The 27,862-nt window shown below is 36.7% G+C and overlaps 1 protein-coding gene and 1 long non-coding RNA gene across 15 annotated transcripts in view; one reads left to right on the top strand and one right to left on the bottom strand.

Moving 5' to 3' along the window:
- Window positions 1–204: 204 nt before the first annotated feature.
- On the top strand, window positions 205–27,857 carry LOC143646794 (uncharacterized). Its single transcript, XR_013157619.1, has 3 exons — window positions 205–1,385; window positions 1,947–2,033; window positions 27,210–27,857. It is a non-coding gene; the product is annotated as an uncharacterized LOC143646794 (long non-coding RNA).
- Window positions 23,866–27,862, bottom strand: part of LOC143646791 (transport and Golgi organization protein 1 homolog) — a 54,089-nt gene continuing 50,092 nt past the window's right edge. For 7 of the 14 annotated variants that reach the window (XM_077116143.1, XM_077116153.1, XM_077116133.1 and 4 more), the window contains 2 exons: window positions 26,069–26,399; window positions 23,866–24,787 (listed from right to left, as the gene is read on the bottom strand). In XM_077116143.1, the coding sequence (XP_076972258.1) occupies window positions 26,286–26,399 (114 nt within the window). In that variant the 3' untranslated portion in view covers window positions 23,866–24,787; window positions 26,069–26,285. Of the gene's footprint in view, window positions 24,788–26,068; window positions 26,400–27,862 lie in introns of those variants that run through there. The other 7 variants (XM_077116146.1, XM_077116144.1, XM_077116135.1 and 4 more) reach the window with 3 other exon arrangements.

Here is a 27,862-nt window from a genome sequence, read left to right on the forward strand (position 1 = left end):
CATCCCCTTATCTGTTCAAAAAACCCTTCCCACATTTTTGGTATTTGCAAACTACCACAGCACCCCACTTCTCAGGAACCAAAATCTGTTTTAGTTTATAAGTATGCTATATACTGGAAATGGAATGGTTTTTAAATAGGGAGTCTCATTACTTACAGATTACAGTTCTAAGACTATAAAAATTTTCAAATGCATCCAGAGAAAGAGACCTTAATTTGAGGAAGGCAAATGCATCTGAAACATCTTTCAGATGGGAAGTCATACCAATTCCTTGCTGGTCCATTGTTCCTGGGCTCCCTTGCCTTTAGTCTCTGTTCCTGAGGGGGATGAATATGAACTCTGACTACATGACCAGTTAAAGAATTGAGGATTGTGATTGTATGAATATTTTCCCTGTTTTGTTAAGGACCTGTTTGCATTTGTACATAAGCAAAATATCTGGCTTTCCTATTATCATATAAGTTGTATTTTTCATATCATAATATTGAAGTTATAGGATATGAAGTTTAAGAGTGAATGTTGTCTAAGGACTTGCACCATATTCTGGAGAGATATAGTATGTTCCTATTTTTATGCAGGACAGTTGAGAATTGTTAGGTGATCATATGTCTGTTATCGTGTTCTATTTGGAAATTGTGTGTTTTGAGGTGGTGTGTTTAGCTACCAAGTTGACAAGGGGTGGAATGTGATGGTTAGTTTCTGGTGTCAGTTTGGCTGAGTGATTATGCCCAGTATCTGGACAGGCAAGGACTGGCCTGACTGTTGCTGCAAGGACATTTTGTAGCTTGTTGATAAATCAGAAGTCTGGTGTATTAAATCATCAGTCATTTGATTACTCTGTGGATGACTACATCTACAGTCAACTAAGGTGTGCCTCCCAGAATGAGATAATCCACTGAGTTGAAGGCTTTTAAGTAAGAAGAGATCATTTTTCACTGCTTCTTCAGTCAACAGTCTTCTTCTATGGAGTTTGTCCAGACCCTTCATCTGAGCTGCCAACTTCATGGCCTGAATTTTCCATTCCCAAGGTTACTTGAGATATAAGTCTCATATTTATGGATATCTCTGTTTTGTTGAGAACCCTCACTAATACAATCATGCAGTATTTTCTTATTTCATAGGGACTGAGGAAGCACAGGTTTCAGTGGCCCCATAGGCTGGCTTCTATGTAGTGGTTCATTACTGATACTAGCACTCAGATAGTTGTAAGATGTTAGAGAAATGTCTACAGTGGTTATAACTCAAAAGCAGGATATATTTACAAAGTTTAACCACTTTACATACCCTAGTGTGAAGACCACAGATGAACATGTAAGAAAGTTCAGAAGTTTTGTTTTTTTCCTCAAGAGAGGATTTAATTTGCATGAAGCACACTTGGTGTGTGGGTGAGTGTGAATTAAACTGTAAATGAATTTTCTCCTAACATTCTTATAACATATGGCTTTTGAGAAATGAATATTTGTCTTTCATTGTAGTGACCATCATTCCACAAATTTCCTATTAATTCTGGTTTACATTACAAGTGAAATAGGAATGGCAGTGATTATTTAAAATTGGGTTTCTAATCACTGTTAATTTTTACAATATCTACCATTATGATATATGTGGTCTACCTACTTAACAATTTTGATAATGTATCTTATATTCATGATAAAGGTGAATTATGAAAGAAAGCTCCAGTTTAAAAAAAAAGTTGAACTAGCAATTATTCTCTATTTAATTTTCATTGGAATCACAATACTAGTGTAATTATAACAACAATCATCTACTCAGTTATATCTTAGGTGTCAATTGATATCAGTTGCAAATATATATTATATCTTTAAGATATGTCAGAAGGATGCAATATATTTATATTTGGGTTACCTCACTGCTAAGAATGCTTTCATTTCTACCAGTTGTATACAATTTTTATTAATGTCACTTTTGCACATTGTTTTATATAGGTCATGTATGTTTTTAGACCTTTTCCAATGGGTTTAATCCGAACAGCTTGCAAATTTACTACTGAAAATGTAGACTTCTTGACTAATGTAAGTTCTTGATTTTGTTTTATATTTCTAATTGTAAATTGGCTTATAGATTCAACAGTCTAACAATTTTGAATGCCTTTTGTTGTCAGAAATGAGAAACTCACAGTTTGTATATCAAGATTGCTTTTCTTTTGCTTTATTAATCTAAAGGTGATGTATAGTAAAATGCACTTGTGTAGATTTGTTCAGTTTTAAAAGTTTGTATATCCATGAAAATTTAACAGACACCCACAAATGTTTCCTCTTGACACCCCGCCATCCTCCACCCCCATTCCACATGTTCCCTCACAGGGCAACTGGACGACTGTGCTGGTTTGAAAGGAAGTATGCCCCCTAAGAAAAGCCATGTTTTAATATAAATCCCATTTCATAAAGGTAGAATAATCTCCATTCAATACTGTGTATTTGAAACTGTAATGAGATCATCTCCCTGGTTGATGTGATTTAGTTAAGAATGGTTGTTAAACTGGATTAGGGGATGACATGTCTCCACCCATTTGAGTGGGTCTTGATTAGTTTCTGAAGTCCTATAAAAGAGGAAACACTTTGGAGAATGAGAGATTCAGAGAGATTCAGAGAGAGCAACACTACAAAGCAGAGAGTCCACCAGCCAGCGACCTTTGGAGATGAAGAAGGAAGACACCTCCCAGGGAGCTTCATGAAATAGGAAGCCAGGAGAGAAAGCTAGCAGATGATGCCGTGTTCGCCATGTGCCCTTCCAGCTGAGAGAGAAGCCCTGACTGTGTTCGCCATGTGCCTTCTCACTTGAGAGAGAAACCCTGAACTTCATCGGCCTTCTTGAACCAAGGTATCTTTCCCTAGATGCCTTTGATTGGACATTTCTTTAGACTTGTTTTAATTGGGACATTTTCTCAGCCTTAGAACTGTAAACTAGCAACTCATTAAATTCCCCTTTTTAAAAGCCATTCCGTTTCTGGTATATTGCCTTCCAGCAGCTAGCAAACTAGAACAATGACTGATCTACCATCTGTCAATAGAGATTAATATAAATTTTGTAGAATATCATATAAATGGAATGTATAGTAGGTAGTCTATTTTGTTTTGTTTTTGTGGGGTCTTTTGCTTGTAATAATCATTTTGAAATCTAGCTGATGTTGCGTGTGTTAATATTTTGTTCCTTTCATTGCTGAGTTTTACTCCATCTATGTATATTACCCAATCTGTTAATCTATTACCTTGTGAAAGGCATGGAGAGTAATACACTTCTTAAAGGTGCCAAATTCACAATTTCCATTAACAAAGGCAGCCCTGCACAAAATATGAAGCACTCAACCTTCCATCTTCCATGAAATAGTAGAATCCATTGGAGATTTTTGAGGGACATGGTAATGTCATACAGCTCATTTAAGATTTCTAAGAGTGTTTCTTTTTACCTCTTATATTGTACATTTTTGGAGGTTCCCATTATTTCAAATATTGCTATTTCAGCTAGTTAATATTTTACTGGACACTTTCAAGTTGGACTTGATATTTATGGATTTCCATGAGCATCTGTCAGTGTTGTGGTCTCCTTGAAAATCATTTCCATTGTCATTTTCTTAAAGATATATATTCCAGATGTGAGTATATTAGATTAACTTGTAAGCATACTGTGAGTCATAATAAACTTAGACTTTTTATAGTCATGGTCTTTTGCTTCTTTTGGATTACTAACATGAATACAAATAATGCTTGAAATTGAAGCTAAACTGGTAATATAATTAGTTTAAAATTTTGAGATAAAGAACTCAGGGAAGAAAACAACTGTTTAAGATAGAAGTTAAAACTTCAACTTAAAATGCTTTCTGTTGAATGTGAATATTAAATATTAGGTGGGCAATTTCATTTACTCTTAGTGAAACTTTGGATTCAGAAAATACGCCTGGAAAGAAATTTCATATTGTCTAATGCAAAGCATTTTAAAAATGTACACATTTTTATTCAGTATGATCATACACTAGAAATCTGCAAAGTTTACCTTTCTACTTTGTTTTGATGGCACTTTTGATGAGTTCTTATAAATCCCGAGAGAAATTCTTAAATATCTCCCTTTAGTCATATAAGAGGATCTGGTTTTGGCACAGAAAATGAGGTAAGAAATAATTTCATGTACCAAAATATACATATCATAATTTTACAGGATAACTGGATAAAACCTGAAGTCCAACCTAACTGAGGCCATCACTAGGGTACATTTAATTCATAGTTCACTCTTATATAGTGAAGTGAGTTTTTACTCCAGCCATAGATGTATCTTTTTCCACATGCTTTTCTCATATCTCCTAATTTCTCCTTTGTCCCCACGTGAGGATTTCCTTGAGATGAAGAGTTCCATGACTTTCCAGGTTGGATCTGCCTGCATGCATTTTTCAGTAACAGTTTAGTGTTTTCATACTACAATAGGATTTTATAATTACAGCAAGTTTTTTGAGTTGCCTCAGCCACTAATCACCACTTACAATATCTGAATAGGAGAATATGTTCTAGATGATAAAGAAGTGCTACTTTACCTGGTGTTTCAACTGGTTCCTGCCTGGGTTGGTGAAGCTATGTTTCAGTGATGTCATTTGGGGATGATTAGGGTTTTGGAAGAACATTTCACCCTCTCCAGAAGATGTTATCTGGCATTTCACTTGTAGTCTGTGCATTTTGTCTAACAGTCCTCACTCTTCTGATTTGATGAATTTTGTATTTTTCTGGGTCAATCACATGACCTGGGCTATTGAATTTGTCAATTCAGTAAATGTAGAACATTGAGTAAATTATCAGAAGTGATTTCTGGTGAGTAAAAGAGACATTTCTAAGTCCAGTGGTTTTGCCTTTACTTTTGTTTGTCCATAAGCTTTTAAAACAATCCTGGTTCTTAAACTCATGTTTCCATCTGGGGGTTGACAAATGAGTGCTTTGATGTCAATGATACTTTAGCATTTTTATTGTATAAATATCTTCCTGTTCCATTTTTAAAAATGAGATTTTTGCATGTTTATAAAGGGGTTCACTTTTATTCCAAAATGAGGTATATGCCTCAGTGCTTTTACCAGAAAATTATTTTGAAGTATTATATACCATTTAAATTACAGGTTTTAAAATTCTTTCCTACTGTTACATCCTTTGGATTAATTGTCCTAAACCAATTCAGTATTAAAATTTCCCTTGGATATGATTTTGACTGATCAGAGGAATTAGAAGATTTGTATTCACAAAATATTTTGGCTTTAAATTTAATGTTCTTCATCTCCTAGGTGGGAGGTAGATTATAATCAGGTAAGGGTTTAGCTTTATGTTGTTTCTGTAATATTTCCCAATATTTGTGCTTGTTAGGGGTTTTAGTTCAGTTAGAAGAAGATACTCTGATTTCTGATGTCTGGTTTCTTGATAAATGAAAAATGTTATTACATTTTTTATAGATGATAGATTCTGTTGATGTACTCAAACTAAAATCTGTCTCTCAGATGAATACATTTAAAGTAAAAATGCCTTGTTATCCTGAATTATACCTAAAATAGAAGTAAAAGGGATGAATCATCATTAACCTCAATATGCCTCATGTAGGATAACAAAAACACTCAATGGAATCAACAAATCATGGGTGACATGATTCAAAGGATGTGAGTTCCATTGGAATTGGAGGGAGGTCATAATATGAAGGACAAAGACTTGGTAAAAGTGTTATTGCTAAATATTAACCACATTTTGACTTTTGACTTTTGTTTGGACATTGGGTGCAAAATTTTTCAGTTTCACTTGTGCAGTTTTTAGGCAAATCCTGCAGTATCAGTATTACAGTCTGGCCTGTGAGGTTTGGCACCCAGCAATTGTCCCTTTAAAGGTAGGCTCTTATTGAGAAGAAATTGTCTCTTACTGGAAATGCTTTTGCATTGGGAAGTCAAGAACGGCTTTCGGATTTCTGAATTCAGGAACTTCTCTTCAGCCTTCCAACCATGCTTTTGGGTCCATGTGTACACATTGCAATACCCAAATCTTCTTTACTTTAAACAACATGTTAAAAAAAAAAACACAAGATGACTGTGAGACATTGCAGTCTGAGAATAGTGCTGTGGAAGAGAAAAGCAAAATACTGAAAATAACATAGAGAAGATCCAGGAAACACATGACAAGATAAAGATGTGCGTGTGAGAGTAAGATGTTCTTGTGTTCCTCTGCTTGAAAATAGTGTTGTTCGAATGAATATATAGACCAATGCAGATGATTTTATCACTTTTTGTAGAAAGCTAATGCCGTATTTATTTCATTCTTGCATTCTCTCTGACCAAGAGAAATTGGAATTTCTCTTCCATTCAGTGTACTTTGCCTTAATAATCTTGAGTGATTGGTGTTATGGTTGTAATTTAATGAAGTCTTTAAAACACTTTGAGGAAACTTTAGCCATTATTGTGCCTTGTATGTCAGACTTACTAGATGGAAAATATTCAGAAGAAATAATATCACAGAAGTAAGAGGTTGGGAGTTATAAACACACACAGACATCCTTGTAGAGTAGACTTGAGTAACTCATCAGCATATGGAAGTATACATCACATTTTTGGAATTAGGTAACTTTAAAATATAAACAGCTTTATAGTTCATTTTGGGTTCTCACTTCACAAAATAACTAATATATTTGACACTGGGATTTCTGTCTGCATTGCTGTTTATGTCTACTCTTATTTATTATATCTTCTGTGTGTATGACCATCAATGAGCTATTTAGTTTTTTCTCTGGGCTCAGGCTGCTACTATTAAACACCAAAACTGTACTACCCATGTCGTCCCTCTCTCACTGCTCACTAAGCAACCAGTTTATTCTTTTTTTCAAAAATGTGTGAGGTTCATGCTTAATGTCTGGTCACGATAGGTCTCTTTACAGTGTTTGCTTTCAGGAACTACTCTCTGCACCAATACTCATCCACTTACCTAAAGAATACTGTTTTCCTTCATGATGTGGATTCAGTGACTCCAGCACTCATTTGTCTGCTGTATGGTTGCTGCCCTATTTTCCTTCCCAAAGCCACCTCCGTAGCTCAAGACCAATAATCTTTCCTGCCCCAGTCTCCTAAGGACGTTCTTTTTCTCCAGTTTTTTGTCTTTCTTGCCTCTTCAAATCCTCAATCCATCTGCTCACTCCACAGGTACTAGAGTGAACTTTCCAAACTATACACCTAAGTTACAACCTATGTAGGATGCTCTACATGCTGCACAGGCACAGATGTTCAGCTGGGCCCAAGTACACCTCAGTATTTCTCTTATAGCTCCCTTCTAAGAACTAATGAGCTGCAACCAACCTAGAGTCCATGGGGCCAACAGAAACTTTTTAGCCTTTTAGTCTGCTATTTTTTCCTCAGCAAAAGTGTCCGCTTACATTGTTAGCACACAGCAACCTCCTATGCACTAAGATCTCAAGTCCTTTTTGGAGAAGGATAATGCACAAATAGATAGATATGTACTGAGGGCTCATTGTCTGATATCTAAAGTCACCCCCAAATATATGTGTTCTAAATGGGTCCCCAAACAAAGTACCAGTCTCCCAGTGTTCTAAATCTGTCTTCAGTGTCTCAACTCTACTGATAAAAGCATTGATTTCTTAAAATCAGTTACTTATTTTCTTCAATTTTATACCTACTAGTTCTTTAATAAATTTCATAATCTTGGCTTCTAATTTCTAGAACATAGAGACACATTTAAACTTTCCATGGTGATTTCTTCATCTGGATACCTCTCAGTCTGTTTATATTGTACTTTGGTTTCTGGCACATCAAAATGCGTTATCCTGTCCTTTGCCTGGTAATTTTTTACTGACCATTTGGGTAAAAAAAATTGAAATCAGTTTTCTATAGATGACAGGGTCTATTTTTTGAGGTGTTTTGACCACCATAGCTTTTTAACATGCTTTAAGGTTTAGGAGTGAGAGGCAGCCAAATTCATTGTTATTTCTGAAGAAGTGTTCAGCCATTTGGGAACCCTACCCTTCCAAATAGATTTGTCATTGGTTTTTCTGTATCTGCAAGGTAAGTTGTTGAGGTTTTGATTGCTGTTGCATTGAATCTATAAATCATTTGAGTAGAGTTGACATCTTAACTATATTTAGTTTTCCAATTCATGGACACCTTGTGTCCTTCCATTCATTTATATCATCCTTGATTCTTTTAGCAGTGTTTTGTATAGGTCTGTGGTAGTTAGATTCAAGTGTCAACTTGCATGGTGTTGATGCTGCATAGTACTGTTGCTGTGGACTTGAATCATAAGCATATGAAATTCATCTGTGACTGACTACATCTGCAGTCAGCTAAGGGGAGTGCCTTCTGCAGTGAGTGATGTTTAATTTAATTAGCTGGAGGCTTAAAAGAGAGGGCTCAACAGCACAACCCAAGTACCTCAACACACCTCATCCTGCATTTGCAACTCAACCCAGATATTTGGAGATGGAGAGAGGAATAACCCTGTGGAAATCCATTGAAATGCAGAAGCCAGGAGAGAAGGCCAACAGATGTCACTGTGTGCCTAAACATGTAACAGAGAACCCCAGATGAAAGCTGCCTTTCCTCTGAAGAACTATAAATTTTTAACTAAATAAATATCCTTATTTAAAGCCAATGTGTGTCTGGTGTGTTGCATTCTGGCAGTTTGGGCAGACTAAAACAATGTCCTGGGTTAAGTTTATTCCTAGATATGTTTTTTGTTTTTTTTTTTGCTATTTAAAATGTAATTTTTCTTTCTTTTTTAAATTGTTCATTACAATTGTATAGAAATGCTATTGATTTTTGCATGTTGATCTTGTTTCCTTCCACTTTGCTGAACTTATGTATTAGTTTTAGAAATTTTGTTCTATATTTGTCAAAATTTCCATATATAGGATCATGTCATCTGCAAACAGTGAAAGTTTTACTCATTGCTTTCCAATTTTTTTTCTTGCCTAATTTTTCTATCAAAGACTCCCTGCATATTTCTGAAAACTTTCATGACAGTGGGCATCCTTTTCTTGTTCCAGATCTTAGAGGGAAAACTTTCAGTTTTTCTCTGTTGAGTATGATGTCAGTTGTTTGATTTTCATGTCGTTTTTTATGGCGGGAAATTTTCCTTCTATTGCTGTCTTCCAAAGTGTTTTGATCAAGAAGGATGCTAAATTTTGTCAAATGCCTTTTCTGCATCAATTGAGATCATTATTTTGTTTTTTTTTCTTTCTGATTTGTTGATGTGGTGTATTGCACTAGTTGATTTTCTTGTGTTGAACCACCATCCCATATAAGGAATAAAATCCACTTGATCATGGTGTATACTTCTTTTAGTATCCTGTTGGTTTCAATTTGAAAATTGAGTATTTTGGGATCTGTATTCAGTAGAGAGTTTGGACTGTCATTTTCTTTTACTGTAGTATCTTTATTTGGCTATGATATTAGGATGATGTTGCCTTCATAGGAAGAGTTAGGTAGCTTTCCCTCCTCTGATTTTTTGAAGGTTTGAGCATGATTGTTGCTTAGTCTTCCTGTAATTCTTGGGAGAATTCACATATGAAGCCATTAGGTCCTGAACTTTATTTTCTTGGGGGTTTTTCTATGACTGATTCAGTCTCTTTACATGTGATTATTTTGCTGAGGTCTTTTATTTCATCTTGAATTAGTGTAGGTTTTTCATATGTTTATAGGAAGTTGTCCATTTTGTCTAAATTGTCTGGTTTGCATACTTTTTTCATAGTATCCTCTCATGATTTATTTTATTTCTGGGGGTAAGGAATAATATCCCCTATCACATTTCTGATTTTCTTTGTATCTTCTCTTTTTTTACTTTGTCACCCTAGCTAAGGATCCATCAGTTTTATTGACTCTTAAAGAACCAATTTCTAGTTTTGTTGATTTTGTATTTTTTTTATATTATTGATCTCATTTATTTCTACTCTAGTCTTTGTTATTTCTTTCTTTCTGTTTGCTTTCAGGTTATTGTTCTCTTTCTAGCTCCTCCAGGTGTACAGTTAAGTTCTGAATTTTGGTTCTTCTTTTTTAATACAGGCATTTAAGGTAATGAATTTCTCTCTCTGCACTGCTTTGGCTACATTAATTAAGTTTTGATATGTTATCATTTTCATTTGTCTCAAGATAGTTACTGATTTTTCTTATAATTTCTTACTTGACCAGTTTTCTAAGAGTGTGTTGATTAGCCTCCATATATTTATGAATTTTCCAACCATCCCCCTATTCATCATTTCTAATATCATTCCACTATGATTTGTTAAAGTATTTTTTACTAGCTCAGTCTTTTTAAATTTATCAAAACCTGCTTTGTGACTGAACATGTCATCTGTCTTGGACAGTCATCCATGAGCACTTGAGAAGTTCTGCAGATGTCTTTTAAATCTAGTTTATTTATCATGTTATTCAAGATCTCTGTTTTCTTACTGATACCCTGTCTAGATTTTCTATCTATTGATGAGGGTGGTATATTGAAGTCGTAAACTGCTATTGTAGAAGTGTCTACTTCTGGGCAGTCCACGGTGGCTCAGCAGGTAAGAGTGCTTGCCTGCCATGCCCAAGGACCTGGGTTCATTTCCCATGTGCCTGCCCATGTAAAAATAAATAAATAAATAGGCACCTTTACATAAAAAAAAAAGAAGTGTCTACTTCTCACTTCAGTATTGTTAGTGTTTCTTTATGTATTTTGGGACACTCTGGCTAGGTGCATAAATATTTATGATTGCTATTTCTTTTTTATGAGTTGCCCATTTTATTAATGCTTAGTGTCCTTCTTTGTCTCTTTTAAATTTTTCACATTTAAAATTAGATTTTAAAATCTAATCTGTCTGACATTAGTATATCTATCCCTGCTTTTTTCTGGTTGTCATTTCATAGAATATCGTATCTTTTTCCAGCCTTGTACTTTTACCTATTTTTTTGTTCTTGGGTCTAGAAGGAGTCTGTTGTTGACATCATGCATTTAGATCCTTTTTATTAAATCCATTTTGCTAGTTCATGTCTTTTGATTGAAGGGTTTAATTCATTAACATTCAATGCTATTACTTTTTAAAGGCAGTACTTTCTTCAACCATTTGGTCCCTTTCATTCTATATATCATATCTTATATTTTCTCTCTTTTTGCCCATTTAGTTACCCTCACTGTTCTTCATTTCTCCACTCTTCTCCAAACCACATTCTCCTGTCTTTTCTATAGGCCTCTAGCAGTTCCTTTTGTATTTCTTGTAGAAGAGTTCTCTTCTTCAAGAACTCTCTCCCTATCTGTTTATCTGTAAATATTTAAAAATCTACCTGATTTTTGAAGATCAGTTTGGACAGATACAGAAGTCTTGGCTGGCAGTTTTTCTCCTATACTGCCTTTTTTTTACCTCCATGGTTTCTGCATGAAATCTGCGCTTAGTCTTTTCAAGCTTCCCTTGTATGTGATGGATTGCTTTCCTTTATATGCTCTCAGAGTTTTCTATCTTTGACATTTGACATTCTGATTAGTAATTATCTTGGCATAGGTCTATTTGGATCTGTTCTGTTTGGGAGATGTGTTTCTTTGATCTATAATTTGATGTCTTAAGAGTTGGGAAACTTTCAGTAATTATTTCCTCAACTATTTTTTCAACCCCTTTTCTCTTCTCTTTACCTTCTGGGATACTTATAATATGTTTATTCATGTTCTTCATGTTGTTATTCAATTCCCTAAGACCCTGGTCAAATTTTTCCTTTATTTTCCTAACTGTTCTTTTGCATGTAAGATTTCCTGTCCTCTAGTTCACTATTTCTTTCTTCCTCAAATCTCCACTTGTATTTTTCCATTTTATGTTTCATTTCTTCTGTTGTGCTTTTCATTCTCATAAGTTCTGTCATTTGCTTTTGCAAGTTCCCAAGTTCTTTATAGTGGCCCAGTGTCTTTCTTTAAATTACTGATTAAATAGATATTTATTGAGCATCCATTTCAATGGTACAATATACTAGGCCATGAAGACACAAGGAGTCTAAAATCTAATGAAAGAGAAAGACAAGTAAACTACATTATACTACAGCATTTAAAGTGCTGGACAAAGTATTCACAGTTCCTGATAAAGACATGACATTTGGGAGAGGACAGGGAAGAATGAGAACAGGACAAAAGAGATCAATTGTGAACTGAATATTAGAAGATGAGGAAGAAGAAATCTTAAAAGAGCAATGTGCTATGTATTCCTGGAAAACCAAAGGCAGCATGGGTCTACTGTATATATCAGGATTCAAACTGTCTTTGGAAATGTCATTAATTACTGTTTTTAGGACTGTCTTAGTGAATTCCACTAGAAGCCCCTATTCATTTCTTTATAATGGTAGTGCTGTGTTTTCACATTCAGTTCATATTCCCCCATCAACCAAATGAATTATTAAACTTTGCAGTGTCTTCTTTATATACTTTATCTCTTTTGTCAAATTTATTTTAATTCATTGGGTTGATTTAGAAGGTGTGTTTTAACATCCTTAATTAGTTGTTTCAAAAACCTCTATATTGTCTGAAATATTAATTCTTTTTACTGAGCCATATCATTGTGCTTCCTAGTGTGATTTGTGATATTTTGCTGGTATCTAGGCATTGGATACTGTTGATTATTTTATCCTGGACTTTTTTCTCTCAGGGTTTTTTTCTTGATTGGCTTTGTGCATGAACTAGTCTTTGTCTATTGACTCAGTTTATTCTAGACCTCTATCTTTGTTTCTGTTTATCTGATCAGAATTTTTATAGCTATTTTTCTGATTTCCCAATACATATGGAATGATTTTTGAGGTAGCTCTTTTTGGGCAGTTGTTTTGCCCCCAGGGGAAAGCTTTCTCTTCCTTATCCCTCATTAGAGAATTAGAGAGAATCAATCTTCTGTTTTTTTGTTTGTTTGTTTGTTTGTTTTGTTTTATTTTGTTTGTGTGCTTTCTGTTCTATATGTTTTTACCACTCCTTTCTTAACCTCTACCAACTTTTACTTGGAGTTCTTATTCTGGGAGGAAAGCCCCTCTCAGAGAGGATCTAATCCAATCAGTTTTTCTCAGACAATACAGTCCCAGGACTCAAGAAAATGGTGTATTAAGTGTCAAGGTTCCCTGGAGATGAGGCAAGCTGGGTGCTTGACTTCCCTGTGAAGACTCGGAATTTTGTGCTTTTTTGCTCTGACCAACATATGGTGCTGCTCCACATAGACCTAAAATGGCTCTGTGCCTTTGACTCTGAACTGACCTCACCCTTCCAGGGGAGTGGTTCTGACAGAGGCAGTGGGAAGAAACCTATTTGAACTGCTTCTGTATTCCCAGGCCATGGGTACTGAGTTATCCAAATTACAGCTGCCGCCTGTGGTGTGCCTTAGTCCCTTTTATTGGGGAAAATCCATTTCTCAGTCATCTTTTTTGCTACAGGCTACTAAGGCCACAGTGACTCTTCAGGAGCAGCACTTCCATCCCTGCCAGAATGTATTTCAGATGGAGGCTAAGCTCTGCACTTTGTAGGTTGAAAACTTTGCTTATATCATGGCCCATGGATTTAAATTATCTGAATGACAGCTGCTACTCCTACTGGGCCCTCGCCCCCTTTATGTAGAGAATGTTCCTTTTTAGGGAACCATCCCTACTGATTATTACTTTGTGTCACTTTCAAACTGTTTCTGCCCCTGCATAGGGCTGGAATGAAAAATGAGAGTACTGGTTGTTTTCATTAATCAGCTGCTTAAAAAGTAATTAATACCTGTACTCTGAGCCTGATCCCAGCACACTAAGTTCTCCAGTCGATAGCTGGAGTTGGTATCTGGCTGTAGGTACCCCTTTTCTTGGGGCACAGATGTCCTCCAGCTTTCTAAGCTCAGCCAACTTCAGAAGCCTTTGAGGACAGTTTCAATGGATACAGAATTTGGGGTGGCCCTGTTACCTCCTTGTTGGGGGTAGGGCTGAAAGATAATTGCTTTGTTGATTGTGTTGCCAATTTGTCTATCTTTGAAGATGATTTTCAGCAGTCTGAATCATTAATCAATTCCAAAATTGGTGCTTGGGTGAGATCCCCTTCCTTGCTACTTGGAGAAAGGGCTCCTCTTCCCTTCCAGGGAATGCCTCCAGATCAGCCTGTCATGGAAATGTGGGTAGCAGGAGCCTCTACAATGTGGAAGGGTTTACTTACAGTATTGTTACTGAAAATTCATTTCCACTCATATCTGGCTGGTGTGTGATGTACTTCTGGTCTCCAAAGTCCCCTAAATGGTTGCTTCAGAGAGTTTCTGTCCATTTAATATATGCCCTGAAAGACAGACTAAGCCCTATAATTCCCTATGCTGCCTCTTTAAAAACTCTCCATCCATGTGTATTTGAGAAGAAAGTATACCCTAATGTTTGGGGGTTCAATATATGATATATGTCTGTTAGAACTAGTTCATTTATCATAGTAATCAAATTCTCTGTTTCATCATTGAACTTTGGTCTAAATAGTCAGAAAAGAATGGTGGATTATAGTTTAAACTATTACTATTTGCATGATATTTCTTTTCCATCTTTTGCTTTCAACCTATTTGTGTCTTTGGGTCTAAAGTGAGTCTCTTGTAAAGATCATCTGGTTTGACCATGATTTATTATCAGTTCTGCCAGTCTGTGTATTTTGATTGGATAGTTTAATCCCTGAATATTCAGTGTTATCACTATAAGGCCAGTACTTACTTTAAGCATTTTGTCCTTTGGTCCTACGGCATATTTCTTTTGTTTATCTTTCCTTTATTGTCACTTCCTTTTCTATATAGTAGACTTTTGTGTTGTATCTGATCACTTTCTTCTTTCTGTATCTTTATATATTTTTAAATTAATTTCTTTCTGTTTACCTTAGAGTTTGTATTCCACAACCCATGTCCATAAGCTATTAATTGAAAAAGATACCAAATTTGCCTCACTAGCATATATGTTCTCTGTTCCCATAACTTTCTACTGCCCCTATTTATGTTATATTTGTCCCATATTACTTTATACTCTGCATGTCCACTACCAAGAAATATGCCTTTTTCTTGTTCAATTGTATTCTGTCTCATTAAGGAGTACAGTTGTCAGTATGATAAAGGACATATATGAAAATCCCATAACCAGCATCATACTCAATAGTGGGAGACTGAAAGCATTCCCTCTAAGATCCAGAATGAGATAAGGATGCTCTACCCACTTAACCTGCCAATTTCTCAGTCCCAAGCTAGACAGTGAAACCCCACCACCTCACTAACCCTGCCATTATACTAAAAATTCTAGCTAGAACAGTCAGGCAGGAAGAAGTAATAAAAGGCATCCAGATTACCAAAGGAAGAAGTTAAACTTTCATTATTTGCAGATGACATGCAGGTGACATATATTTTTCAGATATACTTGAAAAATCCTGAGAAATCTATGACAAAGCTTTTTGAGCTAATAAATTTAGCAAAGGGGTAAGATACAAAGTTAATGTGCAAAAATCAGTAATGTTCCTATGTATGAACAATGACCTAACTGAGGAGATGGTTAAGGAAAAAATTTCACTCACAATAGCAACTTAATGAATCAGGCATCTAGGAATAAATGTAACTAGGGTTGTGAAGGACTTGTACACAGAGAACTACATAACATTGCTAAAAGAAATCAAAGATTCAAATATGTGGAAAGACTCTCCTCACTCATGGATAGAAATTTTAAATGTAGGTGAGATGTCACTTCTACTCAGATTGATCTACAGATTCAGTGCAATGGCTATCAAAATTCCAGCAAATTACCTTGAAGACTGAGAAGAGCTAGTTACCAAATTCATCTGGAAGGGAAAGAGACCCCAAATAGTTAAATATATCCTAAAAAAAAGAAGAATTAAGTAGGAGGATAAACACTTTCTTGTTTTAAATCTTATTATAAAGCCACAATGGTCAAAACAGCATGATACTGGCACAAAGAAGTATTGACCAATGGAATTGAATCAAAAGCACAGAAATAGACCATCAAATCTCTGATCTTCAACAAGGACCCCAAATCCACTGACCTGGGAAAAAATAGTCTTTTCAATAAATGGGCATAGGAGAACTGGATATAATAGCCAAAAGAAGAAAGAGGAGCCTTACCTTACACCTCATAAAAAAATTAACTCAAAGTGCATCAAACACCTAAATATATGAACCAATACCATAAAATGCTTAAAAGAAAATATAAGGAAACATCTTCAAGACAATGTAATCAGAGGTAGCTTCGTAAACTTCTCACCCAGACTGCAAGCAATGAAAGAAAAAATACATAAATGGAAACTCCTCAAAATCAAATGCTTTTGTGCCCCAAAATGCTTAGTCAAAAAGGTGAAGAGGCAGCCAATTCAATGGGAGAAAATATTTAGAAATTTCATATCAGATAAAGTTTGATATCTTGCATACATAAAGAAATCATACAGGTCCACAACAAAAGAACAAATAATCCAATCAAAAGTGGGCTAAAGATGTGAATAGGAATTTTTCTGAAGAACAAATACAGATGTCTAAAAAACACAGGAAGAGATGCTCATTTTCACTAGCTATAAGGGAAATGCAGATCAGTGAGATAAAAGGAAAACTGGACTGTTAGGCTAGTGCCCATGAAGTAACAAACCCTTAGCAAACATTCCCCAAATTTCCCCCACCCATAACTTCCAGGAGGCCCATTCCAAAACTAAATCTTCCCCAGCTCAGGCAGTAGTCCTGTGATTGTCCTCGCATCCACACTGAATTCCTGCAATAGATTCCCTTATCCAACCTCTGCCCTCCAGCAGTTATGCCCTTAAAGTTACAGTCTTGCGATAGCTCCCTTCATCCTACATCTGCCCTCTAGGAGTTACAGACTTGGCAGCTGCAAGTTCATCATAACTCCCCACTTAACCTGCCAATTTCTCAGTCGCAAGCTAGACAGTGAAACCCCAGCACCTCACTAACCCTGCCAACCATCTTATATAAGCAGTACCTTTTCCCTTCCTCAGGACTGTCACCATCTTAGGCCTCAACCTACCGGTGCAGAATCTCACAATAAAGCTCCTTTAATCGAATTTTGGTCTCCTCCATCCTGGTCAAGAAACCTATCAGTTTTCTAGAAGTAATTCTTAGGAATGACTGCAAGTAAGTTTACATTCTAGACTATGCAAATAAGCTTCATCTATGAAAGTCAGCAGTACCCCGTACAGGAACTGTTTAAAAAGTTGAAAAATTGATCACATTTCAAGTGGAGAGATGAATAAAGCTGGTCTGGATAGGACTATGGTATGTCAGAATGCAATGTAAAGTATGATATTGTCCCAATGTTAAAGCATTAACTTCTGTTTGAGACTAAAGAGAGAGATGTTTATTGGGTACAAAATTTATATTTGGAGTAGTGCATTTCCTAATTTAACACGTATCCTCAGTTCAATTGAACACCATAAGCATGTGGAATCCTGAACAGGGAATGAGATTTTGTTGTTTTATCCAGGTTAGTGTGATGCCCCAGTATATCCCAGAGTAATTCTAGAAGTGAACAGAAAATGTATTTACAAAGTCTCCTTGGGGAATTTGGGAGAAAGGAGGAAATATTAGACTTCCTTATTTGGAGAATTTCTGGTATTCTGGTGAAGAGTGGGGCTGGCAAATCAATAGGCCAAGTCCTCGATCTTTGGGTTTGCCCCTATAAAACTTATTCCTGTGAAGGATTAGCTAAACTGGCTTAAAATTAGACCTAAGAGCCACCCCCAGAGAAACCCCTCTTGCTCACATGTGACATCTATCTCTAATCCAACTCAGCAGGTGAACTCACTGTCCTCCCTTCCTACATGGCACATGACTCCCAGGGGTGCAGATCTCACTTTCAATGTAAGACAGAGGGCCTGGGATGAGCTGGGACTCAGCATCAAGGAATTGAGCAAGTCTTTTTGACCAAAAGGGGGAAGAAAGAAATGAGAAAGAGTTTCAGTGGCTGAAGAGATTTCAAGCAAAGTTGAGATGTTATCCTGGAGATTATTCTTAGGCATTCTAAAGATATCCCTTTTTAGTTTCTGGCATATTGGAGTGGGTGGAAGCAAGTAACTGAAACTATTCAGCTGTGTTCCAATAGCCTTGATTATTGAAGATGACTGTATAAAGATAGAATGTTTACAATGTGACTGTAATTGTGGAAACCTTGTGTCTGATGCTCCTTTTATCCATGGTATAGACAAATGAGCAAAAAAAAAGTGTATGAAAATAAATAAAAGGGGGGACAAAGGGTAAAATAAATTGGGTAGATGCAATAATAGTGGTCAGCAAAAGGAAGGAGCAAGGTATATGTTATGTATGAAACATTTTCTTTTTTCTTGAATGATGCAAATGTTCTAAAAACTGATCATGGTGATGAATGCACAAATATGTGATGATATTGTGAACCATTGACTGCATACCATGTATGGAATATATGTGTGTGAAGATTTCTCAATAAAATATTTATGAAAAAAAGAAAATAATCTTCATAAAAGCAAGCTTCAAGATAAAGGGCTTGGCCTATTGACTTGGGAATCCCAAATGTTTGAGACAGTGTTATGGGTGTCCCAAGTGGTAAAGTTTAATAGTTACATATTTTTTCTCCCACCCTTCAAGGGAATTTACCAATATTTTTAAATTATCTGTCCAATGTACTGTGGTATATATCTGGGTATTACATCAAGTTATACAGAATTACAATCCCTTATTCCCATTCTGGGCTCCATGTGTTAAAATGAGCTATCCAAATAGGTTATTAGATTATGTGCATAGAAAATTTAGGTTTGGGACAAAATAAATCTTTCTTCCTTTGCGGTATGTGAAGTTCTAAAATATAGACAGTGTCATCATATTTATCTTAGTCCTGACAAAATCAACTTTGTTCTTATCTTTAATTGAAGCATGATCATTTTTTCTGTTTCTTTAACACTTACTGTATATAGCAATGCTGACTTTTAGAGCTGCAGAACTCTAACACTGAGTCTCAAGTGTCACACAGGTAGCCAAAGTTCCAGGGGGAAGTACCAGGTTATATCAGCATCTCAAAATCTAGAAATAACATTTACAGCTCCAGACTATATGTGACTGCTCTAAAAGCTTACATTCTATTCCCCAATTTTTTTATGTAAGTATTCTTTAAAAGAGACCATACAATATTTTTCTTTCATTTCTGACTTATTTTACACCACATAATATCCCCAGGGTTCATTTACTTTGTTCCATGCCTCAGGACTTCATTCCTTTCTTTAGTAGCAAATATTCCATCATATATATATATATATATATCAAAGTTTGCTATTCTACTTCTCAGTCAACGTATCCTGTAGTCATCTCCATCCATTGGGCATCATGGATAATGTTAAAAGTAAACAATGAATATCTCACATTATCCTCACATAGGTGTACAATCAGAAACACTCAGTTTTAAGCAATCATCATTACTTCAAAGAGAAAAATTACCAACAAACATGCCCTCACCAAATAGAAAATCCAAACCTCCTCTCAACTCTTGTCCTTCTCCCCAGTTATTTATCACTGGTATTGCTGTTGTATATTGCACATATACTGTTGATATCTTTCTGTTAAACATAGAACATAACATGCATTAGTAGTTTTCCCCTATAACCCTCTATTATTGACTCTATATAAGATTCATACCTTTGAAGCAGTTCATGCAAAACTTCTTTATATTTTGTAGTGTTAACTGGTGGGATGCATGGCTCTATACAACCTCTTCATAGCAATATTACTTATTATGTTAGTTTGGAAGTTGCCAGAATATGATAGACCAAAACTAGAATGGCTTTTAAAAAGGGGAATTTAATAAGTTACAAGTTTACAGTTCTCTGTCTCAGTTCCATGCCTCTGTCAATTTTGAATAAACTGTTCTCCAAGTGTATGCATCTGAGGGTACTTCGAAATGTTTTTCCTTTTAAAGGACTCTAGTAAACTAATCAAGAACCACCTTAAATGGGTGGAGTCACATCTCCATCTAATCAAAAGGCCACACCCCCAATTGGGTTCACCTCTTCCTGGAAATAATCTAACCAAAAGGTCACACCCGCAACTGGATGTGCCACATCTCCATGGAAACAATGCAATCAAAATTTCTCACTCTGAACACTAGATCTGGACCCACAATATTGGATCAGGATTAAAACGTGGCTTTTCTGGAGCACATAATAGTTTCAAACTGGCACTAGTTTCAAGATTGAATTATAGCTGGGCAGCTTGTTCTTGCCCAGCTATGTAATAAGAGGACTCATGTACTAATTTAAGGGGTGCAAGCAAGAATGGGGCTTGGGGGGGGCTTACTTTTTTGGGCTGCAGCTTTGTCTGTCATGTTGGCCTGGTTATTCCATCAAGAGATGGTATTATTTTTATATGATGGCCAGAACAATGAATTACCCCTAGTGCTGTTGGTAACAGCATGGTAGTAAGGAGATTAAGTGTTTTTTGTTTTTTGGTTTTTTTGGTGGTTAATTGAGAGAAAGCCTTGGTCTTTTTGCACTACTTCATGAGCATGCAGGATTAGGAAGAAAAAGCTTGTTTTCCCTTTTCCTAATTTTAGAGCTCAGGTAAGGGCAATTAGTTTTGCTTTCTGAGCTAAAATCCCTGGGGGCAGGGCTTTGGTTTTAGTCTAGTTTGGCTGATTATTTTATGCTTTGCTTTCTTTGTTATTTAGTCAATAAAGCTTATTTTAGAAATAAAAATATTTGACAAATTACAGAAGTTTTGCCCTGTTTCACCTTTTCATATTTAATAGGGTTATGTTAACTAACAAGTAGAATGTAAATTTTATATTTACTTTGTTGCTCCTTCAAAGTCCTTTCTCTTGAAGATGATGGTATCACTTATAGCTGACCACCTGTACTTTTTAGAGTAATGTAACTGACAATCAAAGCTGATTGTTCCCATTATTTGTGATGTTTAACATTATATGGATTAGTATTAGGATACAACATTGTTAAATTTTTAGGAATTTTAAATAATTTTAAGATATATGAATAGCATTTCACCCATGCTAACAGAGGAGTAGAATATTGTTTTTTTATTTTAATATTGTAATACTTCTTTTTTGTGCTGTCTTAAATGATTTTAGCACCTCACATTTGGAAGATGAGAGAACAAATCTTTTGTAATAGTTTTCCTATAAGAGTGACAAGATTGGCTTTCTGAAATGAAGGATGATACAGTTAACATAAACATGAACAAGAGTAGTATTTTGATATGATATAGAATTTTGTTTTATTGAGAGTACAGGAAAAAATATACAAATGCACAATTATAATTGGGGAATTGAAAATCCCACCATCATCAGTGATATAGAAATGAATTTTATTAGGAGAATAATTAAGTCAAATAATTAAAAGAGTTTTCAAAAATAAGGCATAGTTACATCACCAGATAAGATGGCACCGACACCTGAAGAGAAGTGCTGGAAAGTCTCAGAAACATCATTGCAAGTCTCATTAGTAAAAATCCACAGCAATCTTGGAGAAAGCGTTCACAGTTTCCTTTGTAAAAATCCACAGCAAAGCATTCTTTTCCCAGATAAGATTCTGACGAGATGCTCTCTCTTTCTTATAAGATTCTCCTCTCTCTCTTCTTTTTTTTTCAGAAATTTTCCCCTCTCTCTAACTGCTTGCATGTATTTTTTTAATGATATCTTCACACAATAGTGACCAAATTAGCTTACATGACTGGGTCCACTGGGGTCCTCTGGGAACTGGCTAGGGACCAAGAGGAGCTTCCTAGGACCTACAAATCTTTATCAAAGTATTCCTCCTTCCAGGAGGATAGCCAGTCCTCTCAGCTAGAGTACACATTTCAACTGTTTCTTACCAAGGTCATGCAATGGCAACATCAGCTGAGCAGAACAGACTACAAATTTATTTTTTCCTTGCTGTGGATTAAGAAAGTTCAGTATATATATGATGGGGTATTATGCAGTAGTAAGTGATCAAGAAAATTTGGTATGTATATGATGGGATATTATACAGTAGTAAGATGAAATGACATCCTGAAGCACATGACAGGGTTGATGAAGCTTGGGGAAATAATGCTGAGTGAAAAGTATGTTTATTGGTGGGAGGGACTAGGATTAAGTTGAGGTTTGGATTTTCTCTTTGGTGAGGGTGTGTTTATCAGTTATTTTTCTCTTGAGAGCCATGAAAGTTATCGAAAATTTATAGTGTTGATGGACTGTTGACATTGGACATTTACATGATGCCCAGTGAATGGAGGGGCTGAAGGATACACTGACTGAGAAGTAGAATGCCAAACAGTGGTGTGTACATATGATCGAATAATGAGCTGCTACTGAAAGAAATGAAGTTGTTTGGCATGCAACATTGTGAATCTACCTGTGGGACATTATGTGATGCAAAATAAGCCAGAATCAGAAGAGCAAATATTGTATTGTCTCATTTAGAAAATACTTATAAGAATATTGGGGCCTAGATTGTAAGTTCTTATTAATAGTCACATTTAGTCCAGAACAGTAACTTTTTTTTGCCTGGGTAGGCACTGGGAATTGAACCTGGGTCTCTGGCATGGCAGGTGAGAATTCTGCCTGTTGAGCCACTGTGGCCCACCCCAGAGCAGTAACTTTTCTATTTAGATATTGTGAGGATGTGCTATAAATTGGAAACCTGGTATTTCCCTGGAACTTTTGGTACCTGTGTGATACCTAAGATTCACAGTAGGAGTTCTGCCTTTCCGAAGGTCAGCATGCAACATACAACAACTGTTAAAGAAATTGAAAAAGAGGTCTTAGAGATAAGAATGAAGGCAATCAGTTCAGGATTGAGGAAGTTCAGCATACAGGATGAAGGAAGACTTTGTCTGTATTCTAGGACTTCACTTACTCTATAGACCAAAGGAAGAAAGGGTAATTTTGTCCAGAACTTAGATTTTGTATAGCGCATAACCTAACTCAACCTGTTTGTATAGATCATTTAAACAACCCAGGCAGGTATCTCAGAATGGAAATGAGGACCTGTAAATTCTGTATAGCTTTATGTAATGCCCAGATACATCCCAAAGTATGTTAAGCAGATAACAAAAAATATTGGCAATGTTCCTTGAGGGATGGAAGAAGAAATATGGAATTATTAAACTTTACCACTGGGGGATCCCCTGATGCTACCTCAAACATTGGGGACTCCCAAGTCAATAGGCCAAGCTCTTGATCTTGAAGCTTGCTCTTGTAAAATTTATTGATGTTTCAGGAAAATTTAAATGACCTATACATATGCCTAAGAGTTACTTCCAGGGGACTTCTTTTGCTTTTCCGATGTGACCTCTCTCTTTCTCTCTAAGCACAACTGTGCAAGTGAAGTCATTACCCTCTGCCCTACATGGGACATGACATCCAGGGATGAAAGTCTCACTGGCCATGTGTAATATGACTCCCATGGATAAGTCTGGCCCTGGCACTGTGGGATCGACAATGTCATCCTGACCAAAAGGGGTAAAAGAAGTATAACAAGATATTATCAGTGGCTGAGAGAGTTAAAATAGAGTTGAGAGACTACTCTGGAGGCTGCTCTTATGCAAGCTTTAGCTAGAAATTGCTACTTATCATAGTATATAATGAAACAGCTACCTATCATGGTATATAATGAAAACATTCCTGCCAAGCCTAAAGAACATTTAGGGTTTTATCTGAGATTCTACAAAAGTTCCATGCACTATGATTACTTTCCAAAAACCTAATACCTCCACATGGGTTCCAAGGCCAGATATGTCTTGGAACAAAGAGGGGCCAGCCAGTCCACAATATGAATTAATTCCATTCCCTTTCCCCATATTATCAACAGAGACCCTTCCAACATGAAAAAGTTTGAAAGGGCAAAACCCAAATAATATTAAAGATTGGGAGAAAAATCAAAGGAGAATGTGAAATTATGTAGAGGAGATAGGGTTTAACAAATGAGTATGATTACTGAATTATTATATCGATATTTCTTTTATTCTCGGGGTCTTGGAGAGCTAGTAGTAAAAACCTAAAATTGTGGAATTGTAACCCAGACCAAACTCTGAAATCTGTTCTACAGCTAATTGATGTGGTGTGCTTTGAAATTTATTGCTTTTTTGTACATATGTTATTTTTCACAATAAAAAAGAGCCAATTGGGAGAGAAACATAATTTCTGTTTTAAGTGCAATTCTAAATTAAATCAACATTTTGCCTTTATGAAAATGTTGTTTCCAGATATCTTTATGATGTTGTAAAAACAAAATCCTTTTAGTAGTAGAGAAAGGGGGTAATGGCACTATATTGAAATATTGGCAACTCAAATAATGTTATGTAAGTAATAGATTGTTTAATAGTTTAACAAGTGTTAGAACTTCCTTTGTGTGTGAGTGTGATGTGTCCATCCTGTGAGTGCCCAAGTTTTGAGTTCCACCTCAAGGTTTGCTTTAAATGTTGAGATTGATAACACCACACATACCAAGAGGGTATTTAAATGTTTATTTACATCACTAAAGTCAGGGGAGAGAGAGAGAGAGAAACACAGTACTCTCAAGGAGATCTGAGATGACTCAGAGCCAGAATGGAAGCTGGGCTTGGGTTTATATTGTGGATGTGGGTGAGGCCATGTGAGGTTTCCTGTCTCTGAACAGGGATGTCAGCTCTCGAGTAGGGTGCATGCAGGGTTCTCACCAGGTTCCAGATGTGGGACAAAAGGGAGGAGGGGGTGAGGATTAAAAGTCGTAATGTATAAGGTCATAAAATAGAGTCAGACTCCTCATTACATGAGATTACAATATCTCCAGCCCTGATCACCACCAAAGGTCCCCTTCTCAGTCTCAGACTGATTGCCCTGAAAGCAAAAAGGTTTTTATTTCAATTCTATCTCATTGTTTACTATGTACTTTGCCCTCTTATAGTATTTCTTGACTCCCAGATGATTATTTTGTGTGTGTCTGTATCTCTCTGTCAAAATGGACAGAATGCAGACAGATCTTCAGATTGCTGATATAAAACTGACTCCAACTGTGCACACATTCTCATAATTACCAATTATCAGCTAGGGGATGAGATTAATTTGCCTTTGTCTTATCTTTTGAAGCAGGTTTGGTGAATCCCTGGGCCCCTGATGTTGCAAAGCTTAATTTAACTTACTGTAATTTAATGAAAATATTTTCATTATCCTTGGTATGCACTTTCACTTAAACTGTCAGAAGTGTGAGGGACCAAATTGTACCAAGGATTTTGTCATAGATTTTATTTACTTTATCTCTTCATCCTCACCATGACATCATAAAGCCAACATTATTCCCCTTTCTTGGATAAGAATGCAGAGGCTCTGAGTAGGCCCGACTAGGTCTTATGGGCTCACATAGTAAGAATCCTGGGGAAAAAATCTGGCATTGTATAGTTTGCTTAGGAGATGCAGAGCTGAGAATCAAGCTTGAATTAGAGGATGCTGGGCAGGAAGAGGAGAGGTTCAACTATGGCATGTCAGGAAGTGTCTTAAATTGCACACTAAGTGTCAGCCCCTATGAACTTGATTTTATCCTCATCTTTACATTCATTGGGGCATAATAAGTTCCAGCAGGCACTATATTCTGTCAGAGCAAAATGAAATATCCCAAACCTCCACGGCCTTCATTTCCATGCAGATACAGAACTTTCTGAACTCCATGGGAAATAAGTGATCCTTATTTCAGTCGTTCACTGAAGCCCTGATAGTAACAAAGGAATCTTGTTGAAAATAACTCCACTCTCACTATTGTGCCATTTGAACATCCCTGAAGTAGCATAGAAGGGATCTTATGCTTGACTTGAAGTCAGGGGTGTTTCTTGTCTCTAACAGAGCCAGACAGATGCCTATGTTTAATCTATACCTGCAGGGTGGATATTTCTAGCTTTCTATAAACAAACTGTTTCCTAGTCCACAAGAAATACCTGATTAGTTTGGGGAGATGCTGCAGCCCACCATGCATCCTAAAATATATTAGGAAATCTAGCAGTTCCTCAACCACATTAGCCCTCACATTGCAAAACATTGCCGTGGTAACTCTAACATTTTCTGCAGGAGTGGAAGAGGGAAAGGTAGATAAGATTTACACGTGAGTTCCTGCTGATAAAGTCTACGTACCAAACAGACAAGGTGGAGGTTGAACTGGAGGTGGAGGTGGAGTATGAGTTGGAGGTGGACCTGGGTTTGAAGGTTGTGATCCAGGTGGAGGTCGAAATCCAAGTGGAGGTCCAGATGAATGTGGATGTAGAAGTCCAGGTGGATGTGCACTTCTCAGTCAAGGTGTATATGGAGGTCTGGCTGGAGGTGGAGGTGGAAACCAAGGCTGAAGAGGCCATCAAGGTGGAGGAGGAGGCACAGTTCCCAGCATTAGTGACTGAATGCCTCTCACAGGGTGGCCCATAAAGAGTGGTCCTGGGAAAGGAGTGGGCTGTCTCATAGCCATATTGACCTGAAGACAGAAGGAGTTAAATTGACATGTTGCAGACCAAAGCTGAATCCCAAGGAAGAGGCTGTCAATGCCTGACACCTTTCCCTCCCCTGAGTTTTCAGAAGAAAAACCTCAGGGCTAGAAATCTTTCCCACTCAAAGAACAGCTCAGTCATGCCACAGAATGAACAGCTGTCATCACAACATGTCACTGCCCAGGTCTGCAGAATGATGAATGGTATGGTGTTGGCTCATCCAGAAATTAACAGAGGGAATTCTCAAGTATAAAAACAGAGTATTCCAGACTGTAAAGCTTCCATCCCCAGGATCCACCTCACACTCCCTTCACCTTTGCACCAAAGATCATTATTTACTGTTAAGATACACAGAATGAAAGGAAATGAAAAGTCCATGTTCTACAGAAGTAGTAACAGCTACTTTTCAAACAGTGTTCCTCCAGTACTTCCTGGCTCATATCTGTTTCTCATGACTCTGCATGTTAAGTGTTACAATCTTCTTTTCAGCTTAAGGGTACAGAAGCACATACAGAAACTAGAGTATTCTATGTGCCCAGGGACATATAACTTTAAGAGCCAGGACAGGGTTCAATAACAGCTCTGCTTGCCCCTTGTCATGGTTAGGGACATGTGTCAACTTGGCCAAGTTGTGGTAGCTGTTTATCTGATTGGGCAAGTACTGGCCTGTCTGTTGCAATGAGGACATTTCATAGGATTAGGTCATGAGCACGTCAGCTGTATCCACAGCTGATTCCATTTGTAATCAGCCAAAGGGGAGTGTCTTCTACAATTAGTGATGCTAAATCTAATCACAGGAAGCCTTTTAAGGAGGACTCAGAGAAGACAGGTCCCATTCCTGCTTTGGCTGTTGAGCCTCTCCTGCGGAGTTCATCCAGACCCTCCATCGGAGTCGTCGGCTTCACAGCCTGACCTGTGGATTTTGGACTCTGCGTTCCTGTGGTCATGTGAGACACTTTTATAAATTTTATATTTGCATGTGTTCTCTGTTGATTCTCTTTCTCTAGAGATCCTAACTAATACACCCCCTTTTGCTTCCCTTGCTGAAAGAGGGATTTTTGACTCTCTGGAAGTTCTGCCCATGGGCTCGTGAACTCTGGGAAGATGGTGTTCCCAGAGTCCTGCAAGGGAACATGGAAACTGTTTTCTGATAGAAACAATTAGGCTCAGCCTTAACTTTATCTTAAGTCCTACATGATAACTGTATTTTATTACACTATGAGATGCAGACTGCTTTTATCCTATGAAAATTTTGTTAGGAATTCTAAATAACAGATTTGATAAATGTTACTTTATTGAAGGAGGAAAAGTGTCATGAGGTATGGCAGCTTTATTGCCTGCACAAGCCAGAAGAGGATACACAGGTGAGGACATCATTTAATGGAAGAACTTTGCTGGGAATTAACTTGACAGAGAATGATGTCAGTATTCAGTGTCTCAGCCTAGTGTG

This window comes from Tamandua tetradactyla, chromosome 9, assembly GCF_023851605.1.
Source record: "Tamandua tetradactyla isolate mTamTet1 chromosome 9, mTamTet1.pri, whole genome shotgun sequence".
NCBI lineage: Eukaryota > Metazoa > Chordata > Mammalia > Pilosa > Myrmecophagidae > Tamandua > Tamandua tetradactyla.